This window comes from Dermacentor variabilis, chromosome 4, assembly GCF_050947875.1.
Source record: "Dermacentor variabilis isolate Ectoservices chromosome 4, ASM5094787v1, whole genome shotgun sequence".
Classification (NCBI taxonomy): Eukaryota; Metazoa; Arthropoda; class Arachnida; order Ixodida; family Ixodidae; genus Dermacentor; species Dermacentor variabilis.
Window position 1 is genome coordinate 188,228,504 of NC_134571.1, and position 23,027 is coordinate 188,251,530.

At 48.5% G+C, this 23,027-nt stretch overlaps 1 protein-coding gene across 1 annotated transcript in view; it reads right to left on the reverse strand.

Annotated features, from left to right (window-relative positions):
* LOC142578104 (uncharacterized) overlaps positions 1-23,027 on the reverse strand; it is a 64,810-nt gene that overhangs the window by 34,031 nt on the left and 7,752 nt on the right. The window contains exon 2 of the mRNA XM_075687518.1: positions 10,440-10,586. Within this exon, the coding sequence (XP_075543633.1) occupies positions 10,440-10,586 (147 nt within the window). The remainder of the gene's footprint in view (positions 1-10,439; positions 10,587-23,027) is intronic.

Sequence of the window (23,027 nt, forward strand, 5' to 3'; positions counted from 1 at the left end):
AAAGATTTCCTTGCAAGAGGAGGGGTGGAGCCAGAAGTAACGAAAATATTTATACTGAAGCGCTAGGGGAGAACATACTAAAATATCTTACTTGGAGGACATATTGGACCTTTGCTAGCATTATTTGACAAAGCAACATCCTTCCATAATTTTAATCTGGTAGAATTTCACAACAGTTTTGAATAATCAAAAAGTAATGGTACAAGTGCATTGCCTCTGGGAGAGAATACCTCGACGCTTATTAAAATGTAAGAACGATTGGAACAATAAGCGAGTTAAAAAGATTAGCCCTGCTTTTGTGTCTCTCTCATACGTGCTGTTGTAGCAGGAAAGGTGCTGTTGCTCATGCTGTTTCAGTGTGCTTTTCTGTTTTTTCTCTTTCTACATGCCCCTCAGAGTTGCTTGTGTTGTTTTGTCTGTAGTAGGTGTAAGCTTGTTTCTTGTGTGTTTCATATATAGGCTGTACACCATTTAAATAGGCTTTTTATATATCGGTCTGCAATTCAGTGCAACAGGTTCATGTATTTTTCCTTTCATACGATAGTGCCTACACACATTTATGAAAGTAAATTATTTTAGTGTTTATGTATACTCTTTATTTATTGCTCAACTCGAAATGCTCTCAAAAGCACTAGTCAAGCGCTCTCGTACAAGTTGAATGTTCTCTTACAGACCGTTAAGTCTGCCTTCTTCAAACCAAGTAAATTGTTAAAACTTTGAATTAGGTACAAAATACTTCTTTGTATGTGTCACAGAAATGTTTATTTTTTAGTATTTTGCCTTAGTAGTTACACATGAATTAGTATATGTGCATACATTTGTGGTTCTCTAAGAATTGTTAGATTTTAGTGTGTCACAGGTCTGTACTTACAACGTACTTAGCTGACTTGCCTGTACAAGTAAATTTGATTTCAGTGTTTCTGCTATGTCGCGTGTTTGTTGGAAAATTAGTTTGCTCAGTTTGAAAGCTTCATTTGATGAGAATCACTACAGGGTCATACACACACACACACACACACATATATATATATATATATATATATATATATATATATATATATATATATATATATATACATGTATAAATAACCTACTTCTTCCGGCATGTATCGCTGATAACACACTGACTAAAGTGGACGCCAACTAAATGTGATATTTGCCTATATTTCTCTCTTCATTGCTTTAAAATACAAAAATCTCGCCAAGCTGCAAACTAGCACTTTTAGTTTTGGTCCAAGCTTTTGGTTTTTAAATAAATGAATGTCAAATAAAGGTGGATTGATGTATATATAGCTACCTTGTTATTAGCCTGTGTCGTGAGTCTCTTTTTTGTTACCGCAGACCTGTATGGCCGGTACACTGTTCTGGTAAGCTTTTGTGCAAGCTTGGTGGAGTATAAAGCTGCATACCTTATGCAGACTATATATATTTGTTTTATGAGAACACTAAGGGTTAGCTGACGGCCATGCTTCAGATGTGCTATGAGCTATTAGAATCTGCCTTAAATTGGAAATGCCTCTGGATATGCTATGAATGGGCAATCCAGCTTTAGCAAGAATCGTGTTCAACACTACATTAACCTTGGAGTTTTACTGATCGAACAAGCTTTGGCAGGTGCAAGCATGTATGGTTTGTAACTAGCATCCGGCGTGAGACTGAGTGTGGAATAACCATGTATGTGAATGACCTGTGAATGGATGCGAATTGATCCATAGGACAACTGCTGTATTTAATGCAAGGTTCATACCAATACCTCATTTCAATTATATTAACTGCCTTAAGTTACGGCCATTGTCAGACTGTGTTGGTACCAATAGGTTGCAAAGTAGAAAATGGCGAATATTACCGTATTGATAAAATGTGTCATGGTTCAGGCTATATATATATATATATATATATATATATATATATATACTGGGCACACACATTAGACAAGCCTGCAGGCTTTCCATACGGCGTCAGGCAATCTGCAGACTAGGTCGTCTAAATAGAGGTCATTTGTGGGTGACTACATCGTCAAACCTATTTACCATTAATTATAAAATGTGCCATGGTTCAGCATATAGGAATATGGGAGACTAGGAAGCATTTAGATAATTCCCATATTCATGAATATATGTGAAAGCTTTTTTCTTACTATATTATTAGCAAACGTTCTTGGCACTAGCCTTGGGACAGACATCATACGTTCCACCATAACTGTGTAGCTGTGGCACATTGCGGAACGTACGTTCCAGAATGTGCACCGCTATTCGCGTTAGCCAAGTAACCCGACTAGAGAAGCATCATCCCCGTAAAGTTTGCTACAACATTCTAACAATTTCGGCTACATGTAGGCTACATTTTTTTTGTAGGAGGAAGGCCCCCATAGGCATTAAACACGGGAGTACATATCATAAACACAAGAACCAAAGTGCGTGGACTAAATAGCTTCATCAATGTTGACGCTATTTGGCCTAATAGTATGGCCCTAGCACAACACACCTATGGGCTACGGGCTCGCCCAGGCAATCGGCACATCCGTCCTTTGCTAAGACGTTTTGACCTCCTGGTAACGCTGATTTCAGCAAGTGGAGCCATGATCCTATCATTCGAGAGCGTCACTACATTTCCAGCACGACACGTTCTTCTTTTTTTTGCTTCTGATATTTACTGTGCCGTACAGCAGCCTTCCTCAAAAAAAGAAAAGAAAAAAGAAAGAAAATCAATTTTGTAACTGTGGTCAAAGGTTCCCGGAATCAATATTGTACGTGGTGGTGACGTTGAAGAACACAGTAGCAAATACTGTGAAAGACAAAACTAACTTTTATTGGGCGAACCTGTGCCCACAAAAACAGGCTACACTTATAGCACAACGATAGCGGCGAACACGGTCGGCGATCGTCGAAAATCTGATCAGCGGGTCAAGCGCGTCGGCTTTTATAGAGCAGTCATCGAATGTTCCAGACTAATCGTTCGGACCCGCGTGCCTTACACAAATTTCTACACCATTCGCGTCAGGTGATGAAATCACATAACATAAGACAGCGGATAGAAGCATCGATAACTTTCCAGAAACTTCGAATACATGCAGGCGCGTCCCACGCTCTCCGATTACATTTGTTAGGGGGCGAAACGTGGCCGTCCGTTAAATATAAGTACACGTGTCAATACCCCCTCTTAAAAAGCATCGACCTGATGCTGCAAACAAACGAAAGTAATAAAAGAAAAGCACTACTAGCAAAGAAAACAACAAAATAATGAAGTTCGTCAGCGTCCGTAAAAGGGTTTAAGACGCACCACGTGGACCACTTCAGATCGTGCGCGGCGTCGCTGTGAATGCGAAATGCCGTCTGACACGACCTCATAGTCCAGTGCGCCAATACGTCGGATGACCTTGTAGGGTCCAAAATATCGTCGCAGTAGTTTTTCACTGAGTCCTCGTCGGCGTATCGGGGTCCACACCCAAAGACGGTCGCCGGGCTGGTACTCGACGAAGCTCCACCGGAGGTTGTAGTGTCGGCTGTCGGTCCTCTGCTGGTTCTTGATCCTCAGGCGGGCGAGCTGTCGGGCTTCTTCGGCGCGCTGGAGGTAAATAGCGACGTCAAGGTTCTCCTCGTCAGTGACGTGCGGCAGCATGGCGTCGAGCGTCGTCGTCGGGTTCCTGCCGTAGACCAGGTCGAACGGCGTGATCGGCGTTGTTTCTTGCACCGCCGTGTTGTAAGCGAATGTTACGTACCGCAGGACGGCATCCCAGGTCTTGTGTTCGACGTCGACGTACATCGCTAGCAAGTCGGCGAGGGTCTTATTCAGCCGCTCCGTAAGACCATTCGTCTGCGGGTGGTAGGCCGTTGTCCTCCTGTGCCTTGTCTGACTGTATTTCAGAATGGCTTGGGTGAACTCCGCTGTAAAGGCCGTTCCTCTGTCGGTGATGAGGACATCTGGGGCGCCATGTCTCAGCAGGATGTTTTCGACAAAGAATTTCGCCACTTTGGCTGCGCTACCTTTCGGCAGTGCTTTTGTTTCAGCGAAGCGGGTGAGGTAGTCCGTGGCCACGACGATCCACTTATTTCCGGTTATTAACGTCGGAAAGGGTTCCAGCAAGTCCATACCGATCTGCTGGAATGGTCGGCAAGGAGGCTCGATTGCCTGTAGTAATCCGGCTGGCCTTGCCGGCGGTGTCTCGCGTCGCTGACAGTCTCGGCATGTTCTGACATAACGGGCGACGTCGGCGGTCAGGCGCGGCCAGTAATACTTTTCTTGTATCCTCGATTGTGTCCAGGAAAATACGAGGTGTCCAGCGGTCGGATCGTCATGTAGGGCATGCAATACTTCTGGACGAAGTCCTGATGGGACAACAAGAAGGTAATTCGCGCGGACTGGTGAGAAGTTCTTCTTCACAAGTAGATTGTTTTGAAGCGTGAAGGAAAATAATCCGCGCCTAAATGCCCTGGGGACAACGTCGGTGTGCCCTTCCAAATATTCGACGAGGCCTTTTAGCTCCGGGTCTGCCCGTTGCTGTTCAGCGAAGTCTTCCGCGCTTATAATTCCAAGGAAAGCGTCGTCATTCTCGTCATCTTGCGGCGGCGGGTCAATGGGTGCGCGTGATAGGCAATCGGCATCGGCGTGTTTTCGTCCGGACTTGTAGGTTACAGTGATGTCGTATTCTTGTAGTCTGAGGCGCCACCGGGCCAGTCTTCCTGAAGGATCCTTTATATTCGCTAGCCAACACAACGCGTGATGGTCACTGACGACTTTGAATGGCCTGCCATAAAGATAAGGGCGAAATTTAGTAGTAGCGCAAACGATGGCGAGGCATTCCTTTTCGGTCGTAGAATAGTTGCCTTCCGCTTTTGACAGCGACCGGCTAGCGTAAGCTATCACCTCTTCGACTCCATTTCTTCTCTGGACTAGAACGGCACCGAGGCCTAGGCTACTGGCGTCAGTATGGATTTCTGTATCGGCGTACTCGTCGAAGTGCGCAAGTACCGGCGGCGACTGCATGCATCGTTTGAGTTCTTCAAATGCGTCGGCGTGCGGCGTTTCCCACTTGAAGTCATCACATTTAGTTAGACGTGTCAAAGGCTCGGCGATGCGTGAAAAGTTATTGACAAAGCGCCTGTAGCATGCACACATGCCAAGAAATCTACGCACTGCCTTCTTGTAAATGGGTTGCGGGAACTGTGCGATGGGAGCTGTCTTTTGCGGGTCTGGACGGACACCAGATTGGCTGATTACGTGTCCTAGGAACAGAAGCTCATCGTAAGCGAAGCGGCATTTTTCCGGCTTCAGAGTAAGCCCTGACGACTTGATGGCCTCTAGTACTGTCGCAAGCCGCCTGAGGTGATCGTCGAAATTTCCGGCGAAGGCGACGACGTCATCCAAATAGACGAGACAGGTCTGCCGCTTCAATCCTGCTAACACCGTATGCATGACGCGCTGGAACTTTGTAGGCGGCGAGCACAGTCCGAATGGCATAACCTTGAACTCGTAGAGGCCGTCTGGGGTGATGAAGGCAGTCTTTTCGCGATCTCTTTCGTCGACTTCTATTTGCCAATAGCCAGACTTGAGGTCCATCGACGAGAAGTATTTATCGTTGCAGAGCCGATCCAATGCGTCGCCTATTCGTGGGAGGGGGTATACGTCCTTCTTCGTGATCTTGTTCAGAAGACTATAATAGACGCAGAAACGAAGGGTTCCTTCCTATTTCTTTAGCAGGACAACAGGGGATGCCCACGGGCTTTTCGACGGCTGGATGATATCGTCGCGGAGCATTTCGTCGACTTGTTGGCTAATAGGTTCCCGTTCTCGCGTCGAAACTCGGTAAGGGCTCTGGCGGAGTGGTTGAGCGCACTATTCGGTTATTATGCGATGCTGTGCAACTTGTGTTTGTCGAATCTTCGATGAAGTCGAAAAGCAGTCCTTGTATCGTCGGAGAATACTTCTGAGGTTTTGCTGCTTGCTCTTAGGGAGACTTGGATTTACGTCAAAGTCTGGTTCGGGGACTATGGTGGGCGGGGTAGATGTTGCAGAATCTGAGAGGACAACCGCATTACTGGTTTCCAGAATTTGCTCGATGTGCGCGATCGTCGTGCCCTTGTTGATGTACTTGAACTCTTGGCTGAAGTTTGTCAGCAACACTTCAGTTTTCCCTCCATGCAGTCGAGTGATCCCTCTTGCGGCGCAAATTTCACGGTCTAGCAGTAGACCTTGGTCGCCTTCGATGACGCCTTCTACGTCAGCGGGTGTTTCGGTGCTGACCGAAATAACAATGCTCGAGCGAGGCGGGATGCTCACTTGATCTTCGAGAACACTCAAGGCGTGGTGACTGCGAAAGCTCTCCGGCGGTATCGCTTGATCTTCCGACAGCGTTGTCGATTTTGACTCCAAGTCTATGATTGCGCCGTGATGGTTCAGGAAGTTCATGCCGAGAATGACGTCTCGTGAACACTGTTGGCGGATAAGGAAGGTGGCAGGGTAAGTCCGGTCATGAACGGTTATTCTTGCCGTGCAGAATCCAGTCGGCGTAATGAGGTGTCCTCCAGCGGTACGAATTTGGGGGCCCTGCCATGCAGTCTTAAACTTCTTCAACTGGGCGGCGATGTGCCCACTCTTTACGGAGTAATCGGCCCCTGTGTCGACTAAGGCAGTGACTGCGTGGCAGTCGAGAAGTACGTCGAGGTCGGTGGTTCTTTGTCTGGCGTTACAATTGGGTCTTGGCGTCGGATCACGGCTGCGTCGTGTTGAACTGAAGCTGGAACGTCGCGTCGTCAAGTCGTCTTTCGTCGGTGTAGTCTTGGCTTCCTCACTCCGTCGGGACGGCGGCGTGTCGTCAGTAGGTCGTCGAGATGGTTTCTTTGCCGTCTTCGTCGGCGGTGGAAGATCTTCGTCAGTTCGACGAACAGCAACCGCACTTCCATCGGTTGCTGCTTTTAGTTTTCCGGATATGGGCTCGCTGACCGGCCCCGGGCTGGGCCAGTGTATGGTCGGCGCTGCGGCGAGAGGTAGTGGCCTGGTGATGGCGAACGCGACGGTCGTCGAGAGCTCCATTGAGTAGCGGCGAGGTAGTCGGCGATATCGCGAGGGCGTTCACCTTCACGAGGGCGCTGTGCATCGATAGCGAACCCTCGCAATCCCAGGTCGCGGCATGGGCATCGGCGGTACACATGGCCAGCTTCGCCGCAGTGGTAGCAGAGGGGGCGGTGGTCGGGGGCTCGCCAAATGTCCGACTTCCTCGCGTAGGTGCGCTGGGCGACGGGTGGGCGTGCTGGCGGCGGCGGCGGCGGCGGACGACGGAATTGCGTCGTTTCAGGGCCCTGGCGTGGTCGCGGAAAGGGACCTTGATGGCGTGCGACGGAGGCGTCTGTCATCGCTTCTGGCTGGCGCTGCGGTAATTGTGGTTGCAGCTCAAGAACTCCAAGCGATCGGCGCACCTCTTCTTTCACGATGTCGGCGATCGAAGCCACTTGGGGCTCCGACGAAGGCAGGACCTTGCACAGTTCTTCGCGCACAATGGCCCTGATGGTCTCCTGAAGGTCGCCGGAATCCAGTCCTTGGATGGCGTACTGCGGCGTGAGCCCCTGGCGGTTATATTGTCGGGTGCACATCTCCAGAGTATTCTCGATTGTCGAAGCCTCTGCAGAAAACTCAGCTACGGTCTTCGGCGGGTTACGAATAAGCCCTGCGAAAAGTTATTGCTTGACGCCCCGCATCAGGAAGCGGACTTTTTTCTCCTCTGAGATTTCCGGGTCGGCGTGCCGGAAAAGAGGGGCCATCTCCTCCGTGAAGATCGTGATCGTCTCGTTTGGCAGCTGCACTCTGGTTTCTAGTAGTGCTTGGGCTCACTCTTTTCGCACGACGCTTGGAAACGTTTGCAAGAAGCCACTTCGGAACAGGTCCCACGTCGTTAAGGTGGCTTCTCGATTCTTGAACCAGGTCCTGGCGACGTCTTCGAGTGCGAAATAGACATGCCGCAGCTTGTCGTCGCTGTCCCAACTGTTAAACGTAGCGACACTCTCATACGTCTCGAGCCAGGTTTCCGGGTCCTCGAATGTTGATCCGCGGAACGTCGGAGGTTCCCTGGACTGCTGCAGCATGATGGGGGACGCTGGGGCTGCCATTGGGGTTGCCTTGTTCACAATCCTCTTGGTCTTCTCACGTAGAAGTCCGTGCTCCGGGGGCAGCTGTTGAAGACGGTGGCTTGCTCGATGCTCCGGGACTACGTTGGTGTTCTCTTTGCGGTCCGGGCTTGGATCACGGCTTCTCGGGGGCGGCCGGTACATGAACGAAAAGCACCTCCACCAGATGTCACGTGGTGGTGACGTTGAAGAACACAGTAGCAAATACTGTGAAAGACAAAACTAACTTTTATTGGGCGAACCTGTGCCCACAAAAACAGGCTACACTTATAGCACAACGATAGCGGCGAACACGGTCGGCGATCGTCGAAAATCTGATCAGCGGGTCAAGCGCGTCGGCTTTTATAGAGCAGTCATCGAATGTTCCAGACTAATCGTTCGGACCCGCTAACCTTCCACAAAGTTCTACACCATTCGCGTCAGGTGATGAAATCAGATAACATAAGGTTCGGCGACAACAGACAGCGGATAGAAGCATCGATAACTGTCTAGAAACTTCGGATACATGCAGGCGCGTCCCACGTTGTGCGATTACATTTGTTAGGCGGCGAAACGTGGTGGCCCGTTCAATATAAGTACACGTGTCAATATAAAAGATTTACGCGGATGAATATATTGTCACGTGGTACTTAAGGCGAAGAAAGCCGCAAAATTTTGAATGACGAAGCTAACTTTTTAATGGGCGATCTGATGTGATCGATATCTGATCGATATAATATCTGATCTGCCGGCGAAGCGCGTTGGCTTTTACACATGAGTCATCGAAGGTTGCAGAGTAACCGGTGGTGCCCGCGTGTTTTCCACGAAGTTCTACACTATTTGCGCCTCACATCCAATCAGATTATACAAGCTTCGGTGGCAACAGAACCATCGATAACGTTCGAGAAACTTCGGATACACGCGGGCGCATCCCGCGCTTAGTGGTAACATTGGTTAGACGGTGAAAAACCCGAAAAAGGTAAACAAGTACACGTGTCAGTATGTGACTGCCGTTTTATCCGCTACCAACGTATTGCAGATCATGTAGGCGTGCAGTTAAATCCATTGATGCAAATACGAGGGTTGATCCAGAAATAAGGTTTCCATCAATTTTAGAAATAGGCAACATTGTTTATTCTCAGAAAAATTTATATCATGGGAAAGATGAAACTTTGCTATATTTTTCTACATAATCGCCATCTTTTTCTACGCATTTTTGTAGATGGGGCTCCAATTGCTGTATCCCAATGTCCTAGAACTCCACCGCCAACCCGTTGAGGAATCGTTTCACCTCTTCTTTGACTTCATCGTCGCTCTTGAAGCGTTGGCCACTCGAATGTTCGTTTAACTTGGGAAATAAATGATAATCACTAGGCGCAAGGTCTGAACTGTACGGTGGGTGGGGCATGACAGTACACCCAAAATTTGTCTAAAGTGCCTGGGTTTGACGGGAGACGTGAGGTCTAGCATTGTCGTGAAGCCGCGTTACGCCGCCTGCCAGTCGTCCTCACCGGCGGTTCAGGATATCTCACCTGAGTTTTTCTTAGTGTTGCAAAATAACTGTCGGAGTTGACTGTTGTCCGACGTTCCATGAAATCGATCACAAGTATTCCCTTACGATCCCAAAAAAACAGTGGCCATGGCTTTGCCAGCAGAAGGAGTTTGAACTTCTTTGCGCCTAGTGACTTTGGGTGACGCCACCGTTCCTTCTTGACACTTTTGAAGTAACTGACGAGCACGTGAAGGCGTTTTTCCCCATGTGGTCTCAATAGCCGAGGTACCCATCGAGCACAACACTTGTGATACCCCAATTTTTCAGTGAAAACTCTTTCCAGAGTACCGCAAGAACTTCTAAGAATTTGAGCCACAAGTTCACCGACGGCGCTTCCTGTTTTGAAGCACTTCGTGTTTGACCATCTCGATAACCGTCCCCGAAATGGACTGTCTTCCACTCTGTTCTTCATCGTGGACTTCCTTCTGACCGGCACTACATTCCTTGCACCATTTCTGGACGTGTTGAACGGACGTACACTTGTCGCCATACAAATCTGTCAACGGACGATCAATATCCACGGGTGAAGTCCCCTCTTTCGTAAGTGAATTACGGAAGGAATCTCGCACTTGGCGCGATCAACAATGGAACCTCCATATCGGATGGCTACTGAGCCTCGAACGAGCGGCGCCGCGAAGCGCGTCCGGGACGAATCGAGAGTGGAGGAAGAGCCGTGCGCGGCAGTGTTGACCTATTTCGCCTCGCACCTTCCCGTGTGGCTGGTGCTCTTTGGGAACCTTATTTCTGGATAAACACTCGTATATACGCGTGTTACAGAGTCGGTGCATCACCTTGTCCTGTATCGAACGGGACGTCTCAAATGAAGTCAGTCCGTCGAATCCACGGACAGAGTAGTTCGCGAAGTTGCAGCAGCCTTTTGCAAAGTACTTGAAGAGGACGCCCTTTGTGTCGTGTTTGTACACACCTCGCCAGCATTCCTGCGAAAGAAATGACATTTATGTGAGTTTTAGGCTCCGAATAAACACACTTGCCGTCATTGTTGTTGTAAATATGTTATCGGTTTTTACTGCCGTCCTTAGTCGGTGGGTGGTGTTTCGCTCTGCGCAGTCGTTGCTTTTAAACAGACGAGCGCACCCGTTACGACGATATATTCTTTTGCCACGTCTTTTTAGTTATACTTCCGCTTATCTTATCTTGCGGAATAATTTATATTCAATAGCATCGATTTAAATACGAGTGTCTTGGCTACGAACGGTTGCTATGGTGGTCCCGGATATTTTTCAGCCTGATGAAGGAGCGGGGCGGACCACGAAAAGCCAGAAAATCCCATAGAAGCGTTATTCTTTAGTTGGATCGGCATCGCTGCTGGGACTAAGTGATCAGCACTACGAATAGACCCCGTTATTCTAACAAACTATAGCATCTGGGCAAAGCCATTTACCAGAAAAGCCGCATATTATTTGAACACGAAGTCAATATAGCAGCTGTGCAAGAGCAAACCACGGACGCCAAGTGGCCACGAACAGCAAGCTGCGAACTTCGAAAACTGATTTCGCGCTAGTATTTCTTCAATATGCCTTGCTCAGTTAGTTGCTTCTATTGGTCAGACTGTCTAGCGACACAACGGCAGCGGCTGTACATGCAAGCATTTCATGCCGATCGGCCTAGTGCATCACTGCCTTGGTAGGATCCCGACGATGCTTTCTCGGCAATTATGCGTTTTGATTCCTAAGATGAATTCTGATGGCGCATTTTATTTACGCACCTGCAAACGTGAGGTTAGCGATCTCACTTGCAGTCATAGGTGCCTTAAGACAATGCCCTGTCGAAGATCGGAACAAAGAAATTCGTCGGAAGCACTTACATATATGGCCTTATTCACTAAGATAAATATTTATTATAGCCTAAAAGGCTTGTGTTAGCGTTACAGAGCGAAGTAGCGCAAATGCTATCTACCCTTCCGAGCACGACGATACGTTGCCTTCTAAAATAAGGAAATCGAGCCTAACGAAATCCAAAGAAACTGCGACAAAGTGAAGATGTGAAAGCCCAGCAGACAAAATTAAACCGCATGTACATGGAATGTGACTTTAATCCTATACTTTGTGCGTATTAGCACAGCAACCACTACGGTGACACTGTGCCCTTCGGCAAGTTACGATGTGTTTTGTGCACCATCTGTAGTACAAGCAAACATTTGTAATATAGGGCCTCTGAGATAAGTTATTCTCAATCAATAGCAAATCATTCATAATTGTGGCCTCCGAAATTCGGCGTGCGGGGCAAGCAAGCCACCAAAGTTCGGAAGCCTTCTGCTACTATTGCAGCGGCTCTTATCAGGCCTAAAGCCCCGAACCATAGAGAACACATTCAGGGAGCAGTGCCCCCCCCCCCCATGTTGTCACTCCCACTTTACTCTTGAAGCATGCTGACAGAAGCATAAACTAAATACAAACATCTGTTGCTAACGAATGGGACATACAATAAAAGACGACGACTTGACAGTTCCGAAGCCGGCGCTTGCGGCCTCGAAAGCGCCGCCTTATCTGCCGCACTAAACTGTCGTTACGGGCGTTAGCGTCTAGCGCTAAATTATGAATCTAGCGGAAGCACATGCCGCGTGAAGCTGCCCTTTTGTTATGCGCATGCGCAATCTATTTCATTGCTTGTGGCGTGGTGCTGCTCCATAAGCTACAGTAAATCTCTCTGATAGAGTTTATCCGCATAATAAAGAACACCCATTGTCATTCTCTTTGCTCACAAGGGCAAGGGCACGGTGTTTTAGACCAATATGATTATGAGGAGAAAATATACAACATCTAGAACGATTTCTTGCACTTTTCGAAGCTGAACCGTGACCCGACATCAAAGGCAAAGAGACAGCTGGTTGAACAATTACGGGGACTACGAAACAAAGAAGCCTGGATCAAACGTAGTACCGCCGACTGTTTTCTTCGGATGGGGCTACTCCAAAGATATATGGGCTGCCCGAGGCGCATAAGGAGGGTTGCCCTCTCCGTCCTATCGTGTCTTTTGTTCGGTCACCAGGTTACAACCTGTCGAAGTCCTTGGCTGGAATGCTGATGCCCTAAATTGAGGGCAACTCCAGGTCAGTTAAGAACTCTCACGATTTTTCAACTGACGTCCGTATGCAGCAACTGATCATGACGATGTGATGGTGTCTTTCGATGTTATTTCCTTGTTTACAAGCTCCCCTGTTGCCTGGCCATTGATATGATAGAGGCGCGTTTGAGAGAAGACTGCAATTTAGAGAACGGTACATCCTTGTCGGTGGAGGAGATCGTAATTTTGTAGTGGTTTAGGCTGAGCCAAACCTACTTCAGTTTCGCCAACAAGACTTATCCTCAAATTGAAGGGTGCCCTATGTGAAGTCATGTTTCCGTTAGCGTGGCAAACCTAGCGATGGAGCACGTCAAAACACAGGTACTGAACTCACTACCTGTCGGCTCAAAATGCATTGTAGGTGCGTGACTAAAGCTTTTGTAATTTTGAAAAGGCCAATTGCTTTCCACGCGGGGCTGAACAGCGTATATCCTCCATTCTGGAGCCAAAGCATCTCCGCGCATGGGGCTGCCGACGATGTGGCGAGGAGGACTCCCCCGCCTAAAACGGCACTGCTGCAGGTCGCAGAGGCAGAGGCGCCGGCCACTTATCAATCACCCCTCCAACATTGTGCGAATGCCTGGTGGGCGCTTTCCACGAAAAGCGAGCTTGTATGTGCCCTTCAGGTTGGTAGCGAGTCGCTTGCACGTGCGGGGTACAAGAAGAGAGCAAGAAAGCCTGTGCTGCACAGTGTATCATTGCTTTCCCTTTCTTTCTACTGTCTCCGCTTTCCCGTACCCCATAGTCAAAATAAAGGAGTCTTCTTGATGCGCTTGAAGTAAAAGGATGTCAGACGTTTTTCCGCAAGTGAAAAGTCTACGTCTCTTATCCTACAATAATTGTTGGTGCCGGAAACCGGGAATAGGGACGTCAAAAGATGGATATGGGCTACCTTCTGTGGTCAGGTGGAGCAGCGATCAGCTCAGCCGTCAGCGCCACCGTGTCAGTTCCGCGAAACATCGAGGCGGCCGCTGCCACGGAGGCATGCTTTTGCGGCGCTGGTTTGGAACCTGTCGGACGTTCTAAATTGCGGTTTTAAGGCAATCGCAGACATTGAGGTCCATTTTGGACCACCGACGCTTGAGAAATGACGTCGAACCTAATACTAAAACCATGTATAACGCATCAACCATGTAAACAGCATGGACATCGCAGCAAGGTGCTTAAATTATGGGGCTTTAGGTGCCAGAGCCACGATCTCATAATGAGGCGTGGCGTAGTGGGGGACTCCGGAATAATCTATGCCACCTGGGGTTCTTTAGCGTGGACCTAGCTAAGTACACAGGTGTTTTCGCATTTCGCCCCCATCGAAATTCGGCCGCAGTGGCCTGGATTTGATCCCGCAACGTCGTGCTTAGCAGCCCCACACCCACTAAGCAACCACCCTAGGTCGCGAACAGAACGAGCATGCTTACGACGTCGAACTCAGAGTAAGTTAACAAATCATTATTTTATGCCACTTAAGTGAGCAAAAACGGCCGCAAACGCTTTTAAACTGTCATTTGTAGTTTCATAACTTGTAGCGTGCCTTCCACCTCACAATTGTAGAGGTTTTGGTGAAATGGCAGGTAAGTGCTTTTTTCTCTGTTGACAAAGGCCCTCCAACATATTCTAGTATTGTCGTCCTGGCTCGAATGTGAGAGGGCATAGTAGAGAGCAATAAGCTTAGACTAAAAAACGTGATGACTGAACAAATATGGGCTAGCGTGCGCGAGAGAAATGCTAATTTTCGAATATTCGATTTCTGCTGCGGTGCACTCCAATCTTAGTTCTGTTGTTCTAAGCGCGAGAAAACATCGGCACGAAGGAGCCCTGTTCCAGCAGTCGCGTCTTGGTCTTGGCGCAGGAAGAAGTACAGTGTGTACAAAGCCGGACAGCTCGCTTACGAAATTAGATTTTACACGTAACCACCATTGCGCGTATTTTTTTTTGAGGAACACGAGCTAAACAACTACCGAAAGTAATTTACAACAGCGGGAATCAGTTCACGTGTTTTTATGCAGTTGACACTTTATTGGGTGTTTTTACGGATGCCGATGCTGGTTCCTTTTTTTCTTGTTTCTGCGTTTACGTCTTAGTTCCTTTAACAGAAATTCGCAAGGCCAACACGTACCGCGACGATCCACTTCAGCCGCCGGGTTGCTTCTCCCGATTTTGGAGGGAAGCGGTAGAATTTGATACCTAATTCTCCTCCTCCTGTTGTGACAATCCTTAACGCAGCACTAACAGCGCTTGTTCTTTTTATTGACACTTCTCACGGAGGAGGTGCCAAGAGCCCGTGGTGAATTCGTTGGGAAATTGAAAGCAGGTTTTCAGGCGGGCCTCATTGCACCACGGATAATGGTGAAATGACGCTGAGGGTCTACTCGCGGGTGCTCACTGCTGCTGCTAGGTGGCGCGACATGTACAGGCAAGCTTCATTTCAGGGTGCCCACCGACAAAATCAAGCGAAGAAGGGCCATGGTGCGAACATCTACAACCAAGCTGCTCAACGAAGTATCCACCATGGATGGCATCGCATCAAAGGGTGAGCTGGAAGAAAAGATAAGTATTCTTTTTCTTAAAGAGGACGCACTGAAAGAGCTAAATCAGGATATATTAAAGGGTGTTGAAGATTAAGCTTTAGAAGAGGAAGTTGCATGCTTCGAAATGTACAGAGAAAAGGTGGCGAAAACAAAGGTACAATACATGCTACACGACTTGACAAATGCTTCATCAGATCGCACACTAAACTCCTCAGATCAAAACAAAACTCTGGCGCGAACAGTTCGCAAATACGCCCCACCGTAAAGCTGTCAAAGCTCGAAATCAACAAATTCAACGGAAAGCTTCGACATGCCATGGGTTCTGGAGTCAGCTTGAGACGGCTATCGACGTTAACCAGAACCTCTCAAATCTAGACAAATTCAAGCACCTCAACAGGTACTTGACAGAAAAGACGGTGGCTGCGGTAGCAGGACTTGACTTGTCGGAAGGCGACTACGAAGTTGCTCTCTCGTTATTAAAGGAGAGGTTCGGCAGAAAGGAAGTAATTATAGAAGACCACATGTCACGGCTACTTAACATCAAGACAGTGCATGACTCACGGAATCTTGGCCAACTGCCACTGTCGACGAAGTAGAAACAGGTGTACGCAGCCTCACTTTTTTAGTCACGAGTGTCGGAACTTGAGGAACTTTGTTACTGACCGTAACAAAGAAACCGGTGCCTGCCGACCTTGGTCTGGAATATTGACGAAAAAACTAGGCTACGAATGAGGGAAGTGAGCTGGACGTGCTCCTGCGTTTTTTTGAGAAAAAAGGTTGCGACGTGGGCGATCGCACAGCGGGCTGAAGCACCGAGAGACAACAGTTCCGAATTGGTGAAGGAAAGGCGCAACAGCGACATAAAGCGGTGAACATGCGTTCTGCAGCGGCACTGCACACTGCGATCAAGGACAGCACTTGATGTCCATATTGTAATTCGAACGGCCATGGGACCGGCAAATGTAACGCAAAGATGTCTGTGGCGGTTACGAGAGAGGCGCTGAAGCGTGGAAATCGGTGTTTCCGGTGCACAAGAAGGGGACACGCGGCTGAAGAATTCCGTAAAGCTAAGCGGCTCAGGTGTGCATATTGCAACAGCATACATTTGACGACAGTGTACGACTCTGACTTTAGAAGGCACCGAAACAGTAATGAAGGGGATGCATCTTCGTCACCGGTGAGTGAGCAAGCCATGATGTTGAAGTCCTCATTAGGCACGGGAGATAACCTGATGTGTGCTAGAGAGCACCAGTTTCTCCTGCAGACAGCGCGAGTTTGGACAGAGGGTCCACATGAACGTACACTTGTCAGGCTTCAAGTCGATGGTGGCAGTTAGGGAAGCTTGATCCATCACAACCTATCCGAAAAGCTGCAGTTAAAGGTGCTCGGTAAAGAGGAGCTTAAAATCTTTGCCTCTCGTGACCAGTCAGCAATAACACGAACAAAAACGCATTGTGTGGAGCTGTGACTCAGAAGCCAGGACGACGGAAAAGGGGTGCGAGTGGAAGTGCTGGAAGTTCCCCGTATCTGTGCAGAGATCATGGCTACTCCATAAAATTCTATTCTACTTCAACTTTCAAGATTTCAATTGAAGTCGCAGATGCCTCTCAGATGCCTCGCAGGGCGGCGAAAGTGAAAATATTGACGTTTTGATAGGCGCTGATCATTACTGGGAAATTCTCACGGGATTCACTAAGTGTCTCAGCTCCAAATTAATAGCAGTGGAGACTGTATTGGGATGGACACTCCAGGGCCAGGTCAGCACAAGGAAATCAACAGGAGTCTGCTCCTCGGCTGCTGGCGTGATGCGGATAGAAGTGAGTAAACAAACGGACAAGGAAATATCAGCACAGCTAAAGTCTTCCTGGAAGTTCCAGCACATCGGTATCAAGGAACATCAGCCAATTTATTACCAAGACGGAGTCGTCAGCACTATAAAAAACCCGTCATCTTTGAGAATGGCCGCTATAAGGTGTCGTTCCCTTAGAGGTCGATGGTTTGCGAGCTTGGCGAAAACAACGAGTTAGTGGCAAGGCGTCTTAAAGTACAGACAGCATGCCTCTTGAAAGGAGATTCGGTGATAAGGGAATACGATGCCTGCATAAGACACTACATCGAAAAGCGGTATGCAGAGCCACCCTGCAAAGGATTACGGCACGTCCGAATGTCCGATGTACTATATCCCGCATCAAGCTGTTATTCGTCACGAAAGCCAGACAACAAAATAAAAGCTCAGTGCCCATCCACTCGGTGAAGAAGGATGACCAGCGAAGCTGTGTATGTGGGCCCCTTAATGGCGAACTACACCTCCGACACGGGGCGGTCCGGCATTGCACAACCTTCGGGATCGGCCACGTATGGGGAGTGCTTAACGCCTGTTTCACCTCCGCCGTGGGTCGGACCGGTATTGCACTGTCTTCGGGATCGGCCCACGTATGGGGAAAGCTTAACGTATGCTTCACTTCGGCCGCGAGTCGGCCCGGCTTTGCACCATCTCCGGGATCGGCCCATGTAAGAGGAGGTTTTTGCTTACAACAACACGAAAACTTCCTTGGACGGTAGAGATATACAGCTTCGCTGTAAAACTGAGGGTGGTATTCGATGCATCATCAAGTGCCAAAAATCGTCTCTCAACATTGCCATCGTTGCGGATACTGAAAAGGTCTTTCAAGTATCCCAATCATAGGGCGATCGGAACGCTGTGCAGTTGCAATGGTATGCTATGATGCCAAAAAGGGGGGGGGGGAAGAAATTCCAGCTGTGGTGACCTATCGGACGACTCGCGTGCCGTTCAGTGTCACTTCGAGCTCATTTCTCTTGGCTGCAACGTCGCAACATCATTTTGAAGGCCTGCCGGAACAGTAGGCTGAGATTGCAGGTATCCTGAGCAAGCATCTTTACGTGGACGAGCTTGTAACTGGGGTTGACAACCTCGACAATGGTAAAGTCCTGTGCCAGGAATCAAAAGTTATATTGTCTCAAGCAGGGAAGTGGCTACACAAGTGGATGTCGAACGACCGCGATCTCGTGAACTTCTTAGAGAATGGCAATGTGGAAAGAACGAACGCTGATGCTGGACGTGCTGCAGCCACAAAGGTATTGGGAGTTAGTTGGAATGCTCAGGCTGGCCACTTTGAATACAACCTAACTGCACGCACTGACTTCCTCTCCGCAAGAGCCGACAAGAGATTTGTGCTGCAGGTCTCGGCAAGAATTTTCGACCATTTTAGATATATTGCTCCCACAACATTATGCGTAAAGGTAATGTTCCAGAAGTTGCGGCAATTGGGAATTGGTTGAAGCTGATGGGATTCAAGCTGATTGAAGCCCGATTGAAGCTGATGGGAGCCCTTGTAGACGCGCGACTATGCCACTACGTTACCATGGCCTTGGATCTGAAGAGCATTGCTGCCATCCTCTGAACTGACTCTACAGTAGTTATGTACTGGATCGAGGGAAACGCCGCCAGATGGAATCCCTTCATAGCAACTCGAGTCTCAGAGTTACATGCGCTGATAGATCCCAAGGGTTGGAAACACTGCCCAGGTTCAGGCAACCTCACTGACCTAATCACCCGCGGCATTTTACCATCAGCCCTGCGGGAAAGCGAATTGTGGTGGAGAGGACCCCATTGGCTTCAGGAAGATGACACGCATTGGCCAACGATAAGTATACCAAGCTCGCAGGTTGCGGAGTGCCAAATGGAAGAGCAAAAGCTGACGGTGATGCCCATAGTATCATCGCCATTCATGGCAATTCTCAATGTTGAGAATTGTAGTTCATGCAGCCGAGTCGTGCGAGTAACCGTGCGGGTCCGCCGCTTTGTCGACCGCTGCCACAACAAGAAGGGAAAGACGATCGGCCCATTACGAGCTGAAGAAGTAATCGGCGCCGAAAGATACTGGTTGGCTACAGCACAAGGAGATGCGTTCAGCGACGACATTTCAAACCTGAAGAATCGAAGGCCGCTGCACAAGAACTCTTCTGTTTGCCTTCAACCCGTACTTCGACAAAGAGGGCTTCATGCGAGTTGGTGGACGCTTGCAAATAAGTGATAACAACGAAGAGATTAAGCATCCCGTCGTTCTCCCTGGCAATCACCCCCTGACGTCACTGCTCATACGGAAGGAACACTTGAGAATGCTGCACACGGGTGTACGCGATACTCTAGCACAGCTGTGACAATCGTATTAGATTATCAGTGGACATCAAACCGTAAACAAAGTTATCAAGCAGTGCCTCGTCTGTCACAAAGTTGCCCTCCAGCTACAGAACCAGTAGCACCACTTCCAGCTGACAGAGAGACAAAAGGAAACCCGTTTGACATCGTTGGTATTGATTTTGCAGTGTCTTTGATTTGTCAGGAGTCACGCGACAGCAAAAGATGCTACATCGCTATTTTCACCTGTGCTGTGACACGTTCCTTCCACCTGGAGCTCGTCAGTGACCTGTCAGCTACAGCCTTCCTCTTGGCCTTTAAATGCTCTGCGACTCTCCGTGGGATCTGCGCGACGGTGTATTCGGACAACGCGCTCACATTCAAGCATGCAGCCAGGGATCTAAAGGTCGTGTTAATGCTGTTGCGAGTCGAGGAATTGCAGTCATACTTCGGTGGAAACCAGATAAGATGGAAAATTATTGTTGAACGGGCAACTCGGTGGGGCGGATTCTGGGAGCGGATGGTGCGATCTGTGGAAGTAGCATTGCGAATGGTGTTAGCTCACAGAAGCTTTAGTTTTGAAGGACTGACCCCCGTTCTTTATGAGGTGGAAGCCGTGATCAACTCACGCCCTTTAGCCAGAACCACTGTCATGGGCGTACGTCCTCGTCGGAAGAAAGTTGACGGCTGATCCTTTATACCTGCTGCCGGACGAAATTCCTGGTGGTGGCATGCGTCGCTCACGACGCAATAAGTACCGGACTGCAATGGCGGATGGTTTCTGGAGACGATGGCGGACAGAGTACTTATTGGAGCTCATATCGGCACACATGTGCCGACAAAGGACATCGAGTTAACTGAAGACGGATTGGTGTTCTTGAGGAAACACCACTTGAAAGGCCGCATGTGGAAGATCGCCAGAATTAAGGAAAGATTTAAGGGTAGAGACGGCAGGGTGTGGTTCTGCAAATTGGTATTAAGTGGCGAAATAGAGGTGAAGCGACCGATACAGCTACTGTATCCTTTAGAGATTGTGGAGCAATGAGCTCAATAATAGTTCGCTCAACCAGTGGTGATTGCTGTATATCCTCCATTCTGGAGCCAAAGCATCCCCGCTCTAGGGGCCGCCGAAGATGTGGCGAGGAGGAATCGCCCACCTAAAACGGTACTGCTGAAGGTCACGGTGCTAGAAGCGCCGGACACTTATCAGCCCTCGAACTGCATGCGAATGCCTGGCGGGCGCGTTCCACGAACAGCGACATGCGTCGAAGTGGTGCCCTTCAGGTTAGGAGCGAGTGGCTTGTACATGCGGGGTACAAGACGAGAGCCAGAAAGCCTGCTTGGCACAGTGTATCGTTACTTTCCCTTTCTTTCTACTGTCTCCCCTTTGCCGTACCCGCTAGTCAAAATAAAGGAATCTTTATGATACGCTCGAAGTAATCGACGGCTGTCGTTTTTCCATAAGTGAAAAGTCTCCGTCTCTTATTCTACAATACAGCGTACGCCATGCATTTGAGTTCACGTACGAAACAGAGACAGAAAATGTCTTGCCTTTTCTGGATGTGCTTGTACGCCGGGCCGGTAATGGCAGTGTGGAAACGGCAGTGTAGCGTAAGCAGTGTGACACCGAAGATTTGTCACCCTTTGACTCGCGTCACCCGAGCGAACAACAACGCTCCGCCATAAGAAATTTTTATCACTTTGTGATGCAGTGTTCTCGAGGAAGCAGTTATGGCTAAAGAAGTGGAAAAGGTATTTGATGCATTAAAACGGCGCCATTATCCCAGGACATTCATTAACGATACCCGGAAGCGAATGCGGAGGAGAAGGGAGAGTGAGTCACGAGTGACGGCAGCGTCTATTGTATCTATTCCCTACGTCCAAGGTGTGTCACCCACTCTTCGGAGAGCTTTGCGTCCACTAGGCATACTAATCCTTTTGCAACCCTATTACACTAGGGAAATGTGTTCACGAAACCGAAAGACCGCACCCCTGCTGAAGAACAGAGCGGGGTCATCTAGAAAATGCGATGCGGGGAGTATGGCTTGACTTACGTTGACAAAACGGGAAGAAAAACGGCAATAATGTAACGCGCAATAATAATGTAATGTAACCCATGCAACGCGTTTTAAGACCGAACTTGTCGAACACCGCTGCACGACAAGGCATAGCTTCAAACTTGACAATGCGACGACGCTGGCCCGAGTGCAAAAGTGTGGGAAAAGTCTTCGAATTCTCGTTCAACCGTCGTGACGAATGGGCGTACAGCACTAATCGTGGCCTATTGCCGGACGTTTACAAAGACGTGTGGGACGAGTAGACTGGACCTCCCCTCATTTGTGTCCGTGAACACTGAAGATGCTAGCTGCATAGGTGGCGAAGCGTCTATACCCTTTTGTTTTTAATTTGTTGTGTTAAGGTGGAGTAAACCTTTCTCCAGTCATATATTCATCCGGCGTTTGGAACATTTTTCTATTTCATAATGCAACAAAATATCAAAACGAATACGTTAAATTGTTTCTGGAATGTTCGCATCATGCTATCCGTGCTCCCTAGAATTCACCATTCGTTCCTGCAAATATGTAATATTAGCTTTGTGCTGTTCAAACAATACGGCTTTACCTGATTGGATTGCTGATGTCTCAAACATTATTAAAGGAGGTTGTAATTAAATTTCGGCTCCTCAAGGGTCGTTTCACTGAAGTATCTTGCAACAGCAAAATGCAAAAGGAAAAGCGGCACCGAGGTCTCCTCGACCGATCCTTTCCTACGCGTCTGCAAAGGACTTGAAATCGTACTTATTGCCAAACAGATTTTGAATGGAATGAGACGCGGCTGCTATACCTCGACGCATTATCCAGAGGGGCCACGCGCTGAAGAGAATGACGATGTCCATGATGATGGATACACAGAGTTGAAGAAAATGAAGGGTTAATATAATGCTCACAGTATTCCTCCCCCGGCGCGGAAGCGGCCAACCTGGCTACTGGTGATGGTGGTAAATGGCGTATGAAATGCGTTAAACACGATACATGCACAGTCTTCGTGGAACGGCAGCGGCCATCAAAAGACGTGACAACAGGAGTGACGCGATAGTTCACTGGTGAAGTTTGTTCCTGATTAGAGTAGGGATCGATGAAACGGCATTGAAACTTTTCGCATAATTCGAGAGATTTAACCAGGGTCCACAGCAATAATTTGTCTCCAGCGTTTAGGAAAACGACAGAATGGGATCCATCATCGCGAGTTTTTGGTCTTGTTGACTTGGGTGGCTGCTGAGGTGGGCGCGGTGCCGACACCAGGCCATGCTCGAAACGAACTGCTCGCACCCTGATACCGACGAGGGAACCAGAATATCAAAGAAAGAGACGTCGAGGAGAGTGATCCGTTGACGGCCGTACACGAGGAAATATCGTAGTTCATTGCATGGCGGCGTCATATGGAAAGTGGCCAATAGCAGATTGAGTAAACTAAACTGATGTGGTCAGGGGTGATGTAAATTGATACCATGTTGGACAGCGTGCGCAGAAAGTGCTCTGTGAGGCCAATTGTTTGAGGGTGGTAGCTGGAAGTCGTCTTATGGATGGTGTAGGATGCACGGATGGCCCCCT